Source organism: Arvicanthis niloticus, chromosome 16 (genome assembly GCF_011762505.2).
Source record: "Arvicanthis niloticus isolate mArvNil1 chromosome 16, mArvNil1.pat.X, whole genome shotgun sequence".
NCBI lineage: Eukaryota > Metazoa > Chordata > Mammalia > Rodentia > Muridae > Arvicanthis > Arvicanthis niloticus.
In genome coordinates this window covers 60,224,624-60,239,016 of record NC_047673.1, presented here as the reverse complement: position 1 = coordinate 60,239,016, position 14,393 = coordinate 60,224,624, and the positions used below count along the sequence as shown (strand labels likewise).

At 52.9% G+C, this 14,393-nt stretch overlaps 2 protein-coding genes across 3 annotated transcripts; both read left to right on the top strand.

The window, feature by feature from the left end:
• Positions 1-1,544: 1,544 nt before the first annotated feature.
• On the top strand, positions 1,545-6,210 carry Nxnl1 (nucleoredoxin like 1). The gene is made up of 2 exons (XM_034520365.2): positions 1,545-2,175; positions 5,570-6,210. Exons 1-2 carry the CDS (start codon positions 1,682-1,684, stop codon positions 5,895-5,897), a joined length of 822 nt encoding a protein of 273 aa, XP_034376256.1. The 5' UTR covers positions 1,545-1,681; the 3' UTR covers positions 5,898-6,210.
• A 2,692-nt stretch (positions 6,211-8,902) lies between these two features.
• Tmem221 (transmembrane protein 221) lies at positions 8,903-13,793 on the top strand. Of its 2 annotated transcripts, XM_076914417.1 has the most exons (4): positions 8,903-9,428; positions 10,004-10,089; positions 11,964-12,194; positions 12,803-13,793. In XM_076914417.1, exons 1-4 carry the CDS (start codon positions 9,109-9,111, stop codon positions 12,856-12,858), a joined length of 693 nt encoding a protein of 230 aa, XP_076770532.1. In that variant the 5' UTR covers positions 8,903-9,108; the 3' UTR covers positions 12,859-13,793. The 2 variants fall into 2 exon arrangements, with proteins under 2 accessions (XP_076770532.1, XP_034375725.1); XM_034519834.2 differs by having other exon boundaries at positions 11,964-13,793.
• Positions 13,794-14,393: the final 600 nt, after the last annotated feature.

Here is a 14,393-nt window from a genome sequence, read left to right as displayed (position 1 = left end):
TCATGTATGCCTTTACCCCGTGTAAACAAGACAGGGGTGGGAACTTGCTGCATAGCAGGTGGAGATTGCAGCGGGACACAGAGACCCGGGAGAGAGAAGGAAGGCTCCAGTACTGAGCGCCTGTAAAGTTGGTGCAGTCAGTGCTGGTGACCAACCCCAGAGCTGACACTCCATCAGAATGGCCTTTCCTTTATCTTCTGCTTGAAACTGATGAGGAAAGCTGAGTGTGCCCAGGACTGAAGAGCGGGCTCAGCTGGTAGTGGCACTTGCTGCCAAGCCTGATGCCCCAAGTTCAATGCCCAGGACATAGTGAAAGTAGAAAACCAGTGTCAGCATGTTTTCCTCTGCTCACCATAAGTGCATTGCACATGTGTGACCTTCTACCATAATAAGTCTTAAAACAGCAGAACATGCTCAGGGGGTGGGAGTCCGCAGGACCTTGCTTTGGTGTCCCTTCATGCAGCAGAAAAGGAACCTTTCTGCAGTCTTCTGGTCTCCTCTGTGCTTGTTCTGTCTTTGCAGACACCAGTATTCACACCCTAGTACAACAGGAGGATCAGGGTCAACCTTGGCTACATGGGGAATTGTAAGCCGCCGACCTGTCGGCTGACTGAAACGGAGCCGCAGATCTGTCGGCTGAGTAAAACAGCGCCACCGACTCAAAGCTCAAAGCAGCTGACAGCGCAGTGCACTTTGGAATTTGGCTCCAGCCCCTCCCGAACGGGACATGCAAATGAGGTACCACTAGGGTATCACGAACCTGGCCAATCACTCCCTCCCAGGCGGGGTATGCTGAGGTGTATGCATATGAGGCACTGCAAATTGACCAATCGAGCACCTCCATGCGCTTTGCTCCGCCCAGGGCTGAGGGTATATAAACAGCCCATTCTGGGCATTCGAGGTCTCTCCCAGAAATCTAAAAGAGCGCTTCCAATAAAGGCTGTTGAGAAGGATCTGGTTTGTCGCGTCTTCCTTGCTGATCTAGCGGGGGCACGACAGGGAATCTGAGGACAGCATGGGCTACAAGAAACCCTCTCTCAAAAACAAGGCCTGGCAGTACTAGTGCATGCTTATAATTTGAGCACTTGGGAAGCAAAAGCAGGTGGATCTCTGAATTCAAGGTCAGCCTGGGCTAACGGAGTGAGTTCCAGAACAGCCAGGGCTACATGGAGAGACCCTGTCTCAAAACAAAAGTTCTTTGAGTTGTATGGGAGCATGCCCAACTTCCTTGAGTGTAACTACCTTGAGTAACACACTTGCTCACCTTGGAAGTAAGGGGAGACACTGGAGTTTATGTTTTGTTTGTTTTTCTCTGTTGTAGATAGTGGAAGCCAGGCCCCCTAGCTCCTCACTGGGACGTTCAGGCAGAGGCTCCACCCCTGAGCCACGCCCCCAAGCTCCTCACTGGGACATTCAGGCAGAGGCTCCACCCCTGAGCCACGCCCCCAAGCTCCTCACTGGGACATTCAGGCAGAGGCTCCACCCCTGAGCCACGCCCCCTAGCTCCTCACTGCGGTATTCTAGGCAGGAGTCCCACTTGCGGCAATGCCCCAGTCCCTCTCTTTCTATCATATATCCCAGGATGTCCTGGATCTTGCAGTGATCCTTCTGCCTCAGTACTGGGCTCACAGGCTCTCTGTTTCGTTAACATCTTGCAGCAGTGTGGCTCTGTTGAGTGTTCATGAGGCCTCCCTGCCCCCAATGCTGGCTCTGTAGAGGTCATACAGGAGGATTAGTGACTAATCTGGCTTCTGAGATTATTATTCTTGGGGCCCAGAGAATCCAGTCAGCAGGCTCCAGGCCACATCAGATCCCTCTTCGGGTCCCCAGCTCCTCACACGCTGCAACCATGGTATCTCTCTTCTCTGGCCGCACCTTGATCAGGAACAACAGCGACCAGGATGAAGTGGAGACAGACACGGAGCTGAGCCGTAGGTTAGAGAATCGTCTAGTGCTGCTGTTCTTCGGTGCCGGGGCCTGTCCCCAGTGCCAGGCCTTCGCCCCAGTCCTCAAAGACTTCTTCGTGCGACTCACTGATGAGTTCTACGTGCTCCGGGCAGCACAGCTGGCCCTGATCTATGTGTCCCAGGATCCTACAGAGGAGCAACAGGACCTCTTCCTCAAGGACATGCCTGAAAAGTGGCTCTTCCTGCCGTTCCATGATGACCTGAGGCGGTAAGGCCCCAGGGAAGACCAGGGAGGGCTTCCTGGAGAAGGCATCTAATTTACTGTCCTGGTGGTACTACTAGTCCAGAAAGAGACATTCCATCCCTCTTCTGTCACAGCCCAGTGAAGCAGACAGGTAGGAAGCAAAGGCTCAGAAAAACACAGGATGCCAGCTAGAGGTAATCTCACAGGCCTGCCGTCCTAATACTTGGAGATGAGACAGAGGATTGATTGCTACAAGACCTAGCTCAAGGCTAGATCTAAAAACAAAGCAAGAGGTGGGGACTGTAGCTCCATTCCTAGAGTGCTGGTCTGGAATCTGCAGCATTGCATAAACCCAACATGGGGATGCATACCTGCAATCTAAAACCCAAGGAAGGTAGAGGCATGACTATCAGGAGTTTGAGGCTAACCTGGACTACATAGAGTGACCCTGTCCCCAAATCAATAAAACACATGAGGAAAGTAAAAATAAGACAGGAGACCCCATCCCAGGAGCTATAGGGGCACAGCTTTGAAGAAGGTCTCAAAGCTGGCACCACAGCACCTTGGAAAGGAGAACTTAGTCACTCTACCTGCAGGGAGGATGGGAGCCATTGTAGGTAATAGAGTCAGGGAGAGGAGGAGGAGGAGTCACACTGTGCAGTGGCTCATAGAGGACTCTAGAGCCTGCATCTATTTTCGAGCTTCCGGTTTTCTGGTTAAGGCGAGCTACTGTGTGACAGGGTCTCCTGTAGGCCTCGCTGGCTTCCAACTGGCTATATAGTGAAGGCTAGCCCTGAACTCCTGATCTCCCTATCTGCCTCCCAAATGCTAGAATGACAGTCACCACACCTGGCATTTCTTACATTGACTTTTGCTTTGGTGTGTGTGTGTGTGTGTATGTGTGTGTATGTGTGTGTGTATGTGTGTGTGTGTGTATGTGTGTGTGTATGTGTGTGTGTGTGTATATGTGTGTGTGTATATGTGTGTGTGTGTATGTGTGTGTGTGTGTATGTGTGTGTGTATGTGTGTGTGTGTATATGTGTGTGTGTATGTGTGTGTGTGTTGTGTGACTGCACCGCCCATATGTGCAGGTGCATGCAAGTATGTGTTTTCTGGTCTAGGGTGAAAGGCTGATGTCAGTCCATCCACTGTATTCCTTGAGTCGGGATCTCTCATGGGAGCCTGGATCTCACACAGGGTGCCAGTCGAGCAGCTGGCTAGCTCCAGGGGTTTCTCAGTGACAACACTCTCCCAGCATTTGAGTTCTGGCGACCAGAACTCCAGTCCTCAGCCTTGTATAGCAAGTGCTTGACCCTCTGAGCCATTTCCCAACCTTTCTTGTACTGACTTGGAACTTAGAGCAATGACCCTGTCTTAGCCCTCTAAGTGCTAGGTGACACACATGCACCGCCACCACACCCAGCTTCTCCTTTGTCCTACCAGTAAAAAAATGGAGGCTGTGGCTCACGACCCTGAGTTCTATCCCAGTTCTGAGAAAGACTCTATGTAATGATATCTGAACACGAAACCTCCAGAAGTACACAGAGTCCAAGTGCCTCCCCTGAGGGCTGGGACCTTCCCCAAGGCAGGGGAAGGTGAGCTGTGGATTTTACCAACTTCCTGACCTTTCACCCACTTCATTGACTTTCTTGCACAAGTCTGAGGCTCCTGATCATGAAGGCACCATTCCACTGATCATGATTAGAGTCGGGACAGCCACTCACTGTCCCTTGCAGCCATGTGGATTCCTCTACCCTACAAATCAGCAGCATTTCTATCCCCAGGGAAGAAATACCAACTAGGAGGATCATAGAGGAACCTTCTATGGGGGACAAAGTTCATGCACCCTGATCCTGGTGTGGTGTGCGCGCCTCTCATTCCAGCACTTGGGAGGCTGAGTTTTGAGGATCATGAATTTAAAGCCATCCCTGCTACATAGAGAGACCCTATGCCCTCTCTAGGAGGGGACTACACAAGACTGGAGATGTGACTCAGAGGTCAAGAACACCAGGGGCTCTTGCAAACGACCTGGGTTCAGTTCCCAGCACCCAGGTAGAGGCAGGTAACTGCAGTTCTGGGGTGCTGCCGCCATCTCCTGGTGTCTACAGGTACTGCACACGGGTGCACAGACTTGCATGGAAACAAACACACAGAAATGGAGGGTAGAGTGTCTGTGTGGCTCTGGGTTCTAACAACAACCCCACCCACATAAACCATCCTTGAAGGTGCACACTCATCATCCCAACATGCAGGAGGCAGAGGCAGGACAATTAGGAGTTCAAAATCACCTTTTTCTATATAACCATCCTGGGGTACAAAAAACTAACCAAGAATCATAGGTTAAGAACTTCAGCTGAAGCCGGGCAGTGGTGGCGCACGCCTTTAATCCCAGCACCTGGGAGTCAGGGGCGGATTTCTGAGTTCGAGGTCAGCCTGGTCTACAGAGTGAGTTCCAGGACAGCCAGGGTTACACAGAGAAACCCTGTCTCAAAAAACCAAAAAACAAACAAACAAATGAACAAACAAAAGAACTTCAGCTAAGCTAGGCAGTGATGGCATAGGTCTTTAATCCCAGCTTTCAGGAAGCAGAGACGAGCAGATCTCTGAGTCCCAGGCCAGCCTCGTCTACAGAGTGAGTTCCAGGACAGCCATTGCTACATAGAGAAACTGCCTCAAAAAACCAAACAAACAAACAAAACCTTTGTGTGAGCTGGACCTGGGGACATTTGCCTTTAGTTCTGCCAGGTCGACTTCTGTGAGATTTCAGTCAGCATAATGAGTTCCAGGGCATAGCTTCATAATAATCCATCTGTAAGCGTGGAGGGCACCAAGTAGGTGGATTCTGGCTTAGCTGTGGGTGGAGTCTAGGGTCTCCTGGAGATGCCGACAGCTTTTCGGTGACTTCAGAACAGTAAAACCCCTGACCATGAATGGGCAGGGGCCCATTCAGGGTATGTGAGCGATGACAGCTGTACACAGTCAAGGTCTCCCCAGGGCCTTCGCACATACTTTGTTTGGAACACTCTTTCCACAATTCTTCCACCCCTCCCTCAATCCCATAAGGTTTCAGTTCAAACATTACCCCCGGAGAGGCCCTCTGCTCAGTTTGACAGTATTTGATAGCTTTTGGCAGTATGCATTTATGGAAACACACATTTCCCAAACATTCCTCAGCTGGCCTCGCTGTTTGAAATCGCTGCCCCCAGGACTTCCCTCTTCACGATGACAGAAGGAAAACAATACAGATACATACAGCAAGCGGACACGGAAAGGGGGGCGCCGCGACCTGGAGGGAGGGTTTGAAGGGCGGGTGCCCAGGGCCTGGGGTGCCCGCGAGTCCTCGGGCGACTCCTGTCTGTCATCGGAGGCAGCGCGGGCACCAGGAGCCGAGGGAGGCTGACTGCGCTCTCTCCCGCAGGGACCTCGGGCGCCAGTTCTCCGTGCGTCAACTGCCAGCGGTCGTGGTACTCAAGCCAGGCGGGGACGTGCTGACGAGCGACGCCACGGAGGAGATCCAGCGTCTGGGACCTGCCTGCTTCGCCAACTGGCAGGAGGCGGCAGAGCTGCTGGACCGCAACTTCCTGCAGCCAGAGGACTTCGATGAGCCCGCGCGGCGCAGCATCACCGAGCCTCTGCGCCGTCTCAAGTACCGGGTAGACCGGGATGCCGGCCGAGGTCGGAGCCGAAACGGGCGCGACTCTGGTGATCCCCAGGGGGACGCGGATGCAAGGGCGGAGCTCTGGTGACTCCCAGAGTACCCGGGAGTGGAGATGGAGCTTTGGTGACCCCTGGAGTACCGGGGTGCGGGGGGCCGAGGTCTGGTGACCCTCCCCCACCCCACTGCCCAGTGTACCCAGGTGCATTGGTGAAACTTTTTGACCTTCAAGGGAAGTCCAGTGTAGGGGCAAGGCTCGGATATCTTTGTCCTCTTCCAAGTTCAGTATGTTCCCTAGACAGCAGCCCAGGGTGGCCTTGAACTCACCATTCTCCTGCCACAGTGTAAGAGTAGCTGGAATAACAGCCAAAGAGAGACAACAGTTTTCTCTCCCGGGTCTCCTCTAGTCCTTGAAAGAACGTGGATTCCTACGAACAGCTACTGTGAGCAAGATACCCAGGTCTTAGTGCATGCTAAGCACTGAGAACCCATAGAACCCCAGACTCAAAACTTCCGTCCAAAACAAAACAAAAGAAGCAAACACACACTCCTGCCAGGCTCACTCTATGGTGCACCCGTCATTCAGCGCTCTGGGAGCAGGAGCGGACTAGCAAGCTGACTCTGTACAGAAAGGTGTTTGCTGTCAAGACTGACAATCTGAGTTCAACTCCCAGAACCCACAGAGTGGAAAAGAGAGCAGATTTCCGCAAGTCGTTGGCCTGTACGCATTTATGGTTGTAGGTGCATGCCCACACAGTTACAAATGAGTATATCTAACAAACACAGTAGAGGTTTTGTTTTGTTGTTTCCACACAGTGTCTCTGTATAGCCCTGGCTGTCCTCGAATTCGTGCTGTAAACAAGGCTGGCCTCGAACTCAGATACCCCCTGCCGCTGTCTTCCAAGTGCTGGGATTAAAGGCATGCACCGCCACCACCTACGAAGAAAAAGAAAAAAAAAAGAAAAGAGGGTGTGTGCAGAAAAATCCAGAGGTCAAGAGCATTTTTTGCTACTTAGAGCTCTAGGACGGCCGCGGTAGCTGCCCCTTCTAGTTTCTCTCAAGTGCTGAAGTACGTGCGATGTTTTCGCTTTGCCTGCGGTGCCCCCTCGCGGCCCAATTGGGCTAGCGCGTGAGAATGAGACTAAAAACTTCCCGCACCTGGCATTTCCATGGAAGCTGCTGGCAAACCTGACTCCCTGGGCCAAGAATCTTCACTAGATGGGGTAAGAAGCCTATGAACCACGGGAGTCTGGCCATGCCAACACTAATCCGCCTCCGTTCCCATGAAACTGAGGTTCAAGACTGAATACTGAATATATATATATATAATTTTTTTTTGGTTTTTCGAGACAGGATTTCTCTGTGTATCCCTGGCTGTCCTGGAGCTCACTCTGTAGACCAGGCTGGCCTCGAACTCAGAAATCCGCCTGCCTCTGCCTCCCAAGTGCTGGGATTAAAGGCGTGTGCCACCACCGCCCGGCGACTGAATACATTTTGAGGAAGTCTGACAACCTGAATTCGATCTCGGGTACCCGCGCGGTACATGAAAAGAACCTACTCAAACAAGTTGTCCCTAGACTCCCACCCATGTTCCCCTTAAAGAGTAGTTAATGGAGAATTTAAAATTATTATTATTTTGCGTTTTCAAGACAGGGTTTCTCTGTGCAGCCCTGGCTGTCCTTGAACTCACTCTGTAGACCAGGCTAGGCTTCAACTCAGAGATCCTCCTGCCTCTGCCTCCCGAGTGCTGGGATTTAAGGCATGCGTTACCACTGCCCAAGTGAAATTTTAAAATATTAATTAAAGAAAATAGAAACCCTCATTCACCCCTTGTGGGAAACAGACTTTGTACAGTTGCATGAACCTGTCTTGTAGTTCCATGACCGTGAGATGGAGTTAGCATAGGAATCAGCGTTTTTGACTCACAGAACTTCCCTACTGAAGGCAGGGATCCCAAACTTGCTTCTGTGTGTCTGTAGCTTTAGAGCTGACACTAGCCGGAAGGTAGACGCATCCCAAATGCCAGTCAATAGATCAATGGACCAACTCCTGTGGTATGTTCAGAGTGGAGGATTACTCAGCCACGAACAGGAATAAAGCACTGGCACAGGCTACCACACAAGATATTGAGTGACAGCAGCCAGATACAAAACATGTCACCTGGCAGGAAGTGCTCCCAACAGGGACAACCACAAATGAAGGTGTCAGTCTGGGACTGCCAGGGCCACCGGGAAAGTGGAGTGTGATTGATGGGAAGAGGCCCTGTTAGAGATAGAATGTTTCCAGACCAGAGGTAGGCAGGGTCCTCTCTAAATGTGCAAAAATAACAACAACAAAAAACCCAGCAAGTAGAGACTGGATACTCTCTTTTAAGTTTCATCTCAATTTGTTAAAAGTAATCATTTAAAAGGTCTCTGGCAAGGACGTAGGGAAGAGACCCAGGAGGCAGGGTGGCCTGGAAGCTTCCAGGGCAATGAGTGGGCAGAGGTCACAGCTAGTGGCAGCACCGTGGGCTGCACCAACACGAGGCAGGTTCCCTCTACAGTCCCAGCTGTACTGGCCTCATTCTGTAGACCAGGCTGGCCCCACCCATTCCTCCTGGGCTCTGCCTACCTCTCCAACTCTCCAAACACCTCCAAATGGGTGGGGCAATTCAGACGGCTCCGCCCTAACCCATCCCCTTCATAACCCCTCCCAGACATGTCCATTTCCAGGCCCCGACCCAAGACCGCACCCGACCCGTGTGTTCCCCGCCCAACTAAACCCCACCTCTCCACCCCAACACGTGTCAGTACTAGACCCTCCTACCTCTGCCTTGCAAAACTCCCTTTCTAGTCCCTTCACCCTGGGGACCCCACCCATCATCGTCCACAAGACTCAGACCCCGAAGTTGGGATGTCCCTGAGCCCCGTCCTCTTGGCTCCGCCCTAACCACGCCCCTCTCCACTCATCAAACAGGCCATTAAATTTTTTTTTCATATCCAACCCCGCCGTCATCTCCAGGTTCACCTAGGGACTAGGCTCCGCCCCTTTGCAGAGGGTGGAGCTCCTGTCTCCTGGGCTCTCCCAGCAGGGCCCCTCCCAGTCCACGAACCCCAGTTCTCCACTTCTCCAGCACACCCCGGGGAGGCGCCCAAGGCTGACGCGCAGTAAAAAACCACTTTCTCCCAAGTTTTTGCGTATTTTCCACGTCCTATCTGGTACCCGCACTCGGGCGTCCGTATTCCCACCCGTCCGTATTCCCACCCGAGGAATCCCGAAAGCCTACTGCCCGTCTCCCTTCTCCATCCCAGTCCCGCGCCATGGGCCGCTCCTTCGGAGGTCGAGTACTGGCTGCGATGACCCTACTGGGCATCCCGGCCGCGGTGCTGGTCGCGCTGGCTGCGCAGCTGCTGTTCCAGCTCCAGGCAGGGCGCGCGGAGCTGCGGGGCGTGCGCACCGACGGGCTGCACCCGGAGCTGGACCCCGATGCCGGGCTACCCGAAGCTGCGGCTGGGGCATTGTTACCGCTGGCGACGGCGCTGGCTGCGCTGGCACAAGTCCTCGGGCTTAGCTGTTTGCTGCTCGCCGCGCTCTGCGGACACCTGGGCGCCGAGCTGGCACGCGGGCCGGGTCCGGGCAGGTAGGATACCACCGTCTCTACCAGCAGAAGGGAAACTGAGACTCTGAGAGCGCGCCGGTTCCTCCGGGTGTTACTAAAAGCACTCTCATCCTTCCTGCGCTGGTGCTTCGGGTGCGGGGGGTGGGGGGGAACATGTCAATCATCGGAGCTGCACCCCAACCTCGCGGCTCCCGGCTCTTAAGCAGGGGTCAGGAAGGGCAGGACTCCAGTTGTGGATCCGCAGCAAGCAGCAGCCTGGCTCACGGTCACGTGCTCAAGGCTCTGAGCTCGGTGGCGCAGGTATAGGCGACTCTACTTGGAACAGTGGGGATGCGACGAGCCACTCTTCTTGAGTCAACCACACCCCTGTCCCAACTTTGACCCTCCACTGTGCAGAGAGGCCTGATGCTGGTTGGGAATGGGTAGATTCCAGCAAATGGGTGGTCGGTGCGTGGATAGATGGGGGTGGGGATACATGCGGTGATGATATGGCTGGGTGGCTGGTTAGGAAGGTAGGCAGGTGGAGAGCTGAGGCTCTAGACTTTGGTTCCTGGTGTCATTGGATCACTGCCCCCTTTCCTGTCCCTGTCCCCCAGGTCGGACTGGTTTCTCTATGACTGCCGCCGCCTCAGGCACTCGGCGCTTGGCCTGTTCTGCTGTGAGGTCTCCGTCTACTTAGCAGGTGTGTGTGGACGTGGGGGACAGGGGACCTGGGGCAGGGTGCACGCAGGTCTCTGGACCAGTAGCCTGAGTTCAGGCAGTTGCTCCAACACTTTCTCTTGGATATTCTCTATGCCTCAGTTTCCCTATCAATTCAAGAGTGATGATTAGATCATCATATTTACAAGAGTTGATGCTTGGAGTGAACAGAGGCTTCTCTGTTAATGCTCTTTGTGTGTCACTATTGCTATTTATCTTGTAGGCCGGACTGGCCTGGGAGTCGCCTTATAGCCAAGGCTGACCTGAATGTCTGGTCTTGCTTTCACCTCCCAAACCTTGGGAGGAGAGGTGTATGTAGTACCCACGGAGGTCAGAGGCCACAGACTCCTCTGAAGCTGCAACGGCAGGCCGTTCTGAATTGGAAGGTGCTAGGAACCAATGCCAGGTCCTCTGCAAGAGCAGCCAGTGCATTTAACCTCTGAGCCGCCTCCCCGGGGGATGGGGGGGGGGACCGAGCCATCTTGTTTTGATTTTTGCTTTTGCTTATTTGTTGTTTTTAGACAGGGTCTCATGTAGCCCAGACTGGTTTCAAACACTATATGTAGCCAAGGATGACCCTGAGCCCCTGGTCCTCATGCCTCCACAGCCCGCCAATGCCAGGCACCACTACACCCAATTTATTGGGCGCTGAGACTGAAACCCAGCCCCCAAGCATGCCGAGCAAGTGCTCTACCCACTGAGCCACAGCCCAGGCCCTGGGAGGGCGTGGCTTTGAGTTCACTACTTTGTGGCTGGAACCTGGGATCTGGGACACTTAGACAAATGCCAACCTACTGAGCTGTACCTCAGCCAGAAAGGCAGAGATGGCTTGGCAGGTAAGAGTACTTAGTGCTCCTCCAAAAAACTGGAGTTTGGTTCTCACCTGCACACACAGCTGCTCTTCCAAAGGACTGGAACTTGGTTCCCAGCACTCATGTCAGACTGCTCACAGCCACCTGAAGCCCAGGAGACCTGACACCTTCTGGTCTCCATCAGCACCTGCACTTACACAGCTGCACATACCAACTCTTACTTACCTGTGTGCACACACCTGCACACCTACCTGCACTTACACACATTCATACATGCGCACACATGCAAACACACACAGGGGTAAAAGTAAATCTTTACAATAAGAAGGTCCATCTTTAAGGTTGGCTCACTGACATTACAGTTCCACACATCTGGAGAATCTGTCCCCAAGGTGTCCCCTGACCTCTACATGTGTATCATGGCATGTTGCACACATACAGTGAGCAAATGCAGTAAAAATGCAAAAAAAGTAAAGAAGTAAAGTCCCCTCTGTCCTCGTCCCAGGCTGTGTGGTTTTGAGTGTCTTCTAGCCACAACAGGTATGGCTGCTTCAGCTGCGTGTCTTTGTGCATCATGCCTGATGCCTGAGCTGGAAAAGCCAGCAGATCTTCTGGAACCGGGGTTACAGGTGCTCGTGAACCACTGTGCAGTGCTGGGAACCGAACCTGGGTCCTCTGCATTGCTGAGCTGTGTGTCCAGTCATTTTGGGTGGAGTTTTGTTCGTTTGTTTTGTTTTTGAGATGGGTTCTTCCACATAGCCCTGGCTGTCTCAGAACTCACTCTGTAGACCAGGGTGGTCTCAAATCCACAGAAGCCTGTGCCTCCCTAGTGGTGGGATTAAAGGTGTGGGCCACCCTTCCTTGCTGGCTTCCTTATTTAGAAATAGACGTGATGGCAATGAACTTGGAATCAAGCTTGGATGGAAGCATCCATGTGTTCTGGTCCAGGATTCTCTGCTATTGCTCTGTGTTTGGAGGGAATCACCTCCCCAAACTGGAAAAGCAGACATTTGTGGAGTGAATGAATGTGTCGTTCTTTTCTCAGCACTGGCCATTTATGCTCTGCTGCTGTTCGAGATCGAGGCAGGGGCAGCAGCTGCATCCATCCTGGGCTCAGGTGCCCTCATCCTGGTGGCAATAATGACTCACACCCTGTTCCGGGCTGTTCAGGCCACTCGTCGTGGTCTCCGAGAGCTGTCCCCATCATCCTTTGAAGATGAGCCGGCCCAGCCTTCAGAAGACTCCAAAGCTGGCTGCAGAGCTCAGCCCCAGCAGGGTACCCACTGCCAGACCTTCTATAACCCCTCCCGAGAGCCTGGGGACTCCACTGGGTCCACGGCCACTTGTACCACATCCACAGTCTTGAAGAGAGCCAGTGAGAGCAGTCTGTCTGCTTCTCATCTGCCCCAGACATTATTGCCTAGCATGGGCCCCTGGGCCGGGGTCACTCATGAGATGCATACCATGCTGGGCCACAGGCCACTGGACATGAGAAAGGATGCCACGCTGGTATGAGCTGGGAACCAGGGCCAGGATAACAAGAAGACACAGAGATAGGTCCAGCTCAGCTACTGCGGCCATGGGCCCTCCTCTGAGTTTATGGGATCCTCGGTTTACATCAAAGTCACCCCATGATACAGAACAGCTGTCAGTGCTCGGTGCAATACCTCCTTGCTAAAGAGATAAGCAAAGGCCAGGCATGGGAGGGTTTGTAGAAGCATTTAAAAATCTCAAGATATTTTGCCCACATCTTATTGGGCAGACGCTGACAGATAGATAACCAGATCTTGGTACTGGGGAGGCTGAGAACCCATGGGGTCTTTTATAGGTGGGGGAGGGTCGGTTTGTGTTCTGACTCTCAGTGGTTCTCTATCTGTTCTACAGATGAGGAAACGGAGACCCCAGTAGGGGCTGTGACTCACCAAGGGTCCCATTTCTGAGCATCAGAATCTGAACTTGCACCCAGGTCTTGTGACCCCCACTCCCATGTTCCTGGAAGAAGGCTCAAGTCTTAGACTTCAACTCCCTGACACTTCTTGGGGAGATGTGGACATTTGAACCTTGAATGTGGAGTCAGAGCAGCCTAAGGCCAGGGGCATTCCGGAATGTCTGGGGTTTGGCTGTGGGTCCAAGGCTGAGTGTCTCCTTGCTGTGTCTTGGTTTCCTTATCTGTAACATGCAGACAGGGGAAGAGACACAGGAAGATACATAGTAGGCCCTCAATTCACATTAGCCATGTATCCTAGTTGTATTGTTGCTGTGACCAAATGTTTGACAAGACACTTAAGGAAACAAAGGGCTAGTTCTGGCTCACAAATCCAGGCTGAACCCCACTCCTGGTATCAATTGTTTGTCTTAGTCAATTATTTCTGACAAAGAGATAAAACACCCTGACCATAGTCACTTAAGGGAGCAAGGGCTTATTCTGTCTTACAGCTTAAGGGTGTGGTTCATCATGGCAGGGAAGGAGCAGGAGACAGAGGGTCGTGTGACTTCTTCAGTCAAGAAGCAGAGAGAGAGAGAGAGAGAGAGAGAGAGAGAGAGAGAGAGAGAGAGAGAGAGAGAGAGAGAGAGAGAGAGAGAGGAAAGCCGCCTCAGGTCCCGGCAGTCCATGGGCTGATGCTGACACATTTAGGATAGGCTGTCCCACCTCACTGAAGCCAGCCTGGAAACTGCACCCTGACATTCCCAGAAGTGGTCTGTAGATCTGCTTGGTTGACAATCAGTGTTAACCTGCTGTCACTGGCACATGTGTGGAAGCAGGAGACGGCCTCCTTAGGGAACGGAAGAAGACCACTGGATGACAGAGATCTCCACCCCTCTCCAGGCCTCACAACCACAGGAATAAACTGAGGTGTTGGCTTTGTTTCTTTTAGTTTCATTGTTTTCTCTCTCTGTCTCTGTCTCTCTCTTCCCTCCTTCCCCCACCCCCCCACCCCCCCCCACCCCCCCCCCCCCGTTTGTCTAGCGTAGCTTAACTGTTCTTGAACATTCTGTGTGGCTGAGGCCGGCCTGGATTCCTGTTGCTGTTGCCTCTCCTCCTGTTCCCTGGGTCTTTGTAACTTTGTAACTGCTGCACCCTGGGCTCTCCCCTGCCTCTCCCCTCTTCTCCTCTTGAGACCATGAATTGAGCCCTGGAATTCCCCAAGGCTCTGTCAAGAGACTGAAAGCTGTCAGAAGGCAAAGACACGCTGGGGCAGAACTGGGGAACCAAGAAGGTTTTATCTCAGCCTCCATCTTGGGATTGTCTAGACCCAGGCCAGGTTGGAGCCAAGTCGTCAGGCAAAGACAGTTGATCTGTGTGTGGCCGAATGTGGCTCCCTCCTCCAACAGTCATGACTGAAACCTAACCCTGCTCCTTGTTTGTGTGTTTGATGAGGTCTTATGTAGCTCAGTCTGCACTCCAACCAGCTATGAAGCTGAAAAAAACTTGAAATTCTGATCCTCTTGCCTCCACCTCTGGGTGCTGGTCGGC

Excerpts from the sequence above, each read along its gene's own strand:
- Nxnl1 (XM_034520365.2), top strand. The coding sequence starts at position 1,682 with ATGAGGCCTCCCTGCCCCCAATGCTGGCTCTGTAGAGGTCATACAGGA. Across the intron at positions 2,176-5,569 it reads TTCCATGATGACCTGAGGCG|GGACCTCGGGCGCCAGTTCT; the intron begins GTAAGGCCCCAG and ends TCTCTCCCGCAG.
- Tmem221 (XM_034519834.2), top strand. The coding sequence starts at position 9,109 with ATGGGCCGCTCCTTCGGAGGTCGAGTACTGGCTGCGATGACCCTACTG. Across the intron at positions 9,429-10,003 it reads CGCGGGCCGGGTCCGGGCAG|GTCGGACTGGTTTCTCTATG; the intron begins GTAGGATACCAC and ends CCTGTCCCCCAG. Across the intron at positions 10,090-11,963 it reads GGTCTCCGTCTACTTAGCAG|CACTGGCCATTTATGCTCTG; the intron begins GTGTGTGTGGAC and ends TTCTTTTCTCAG.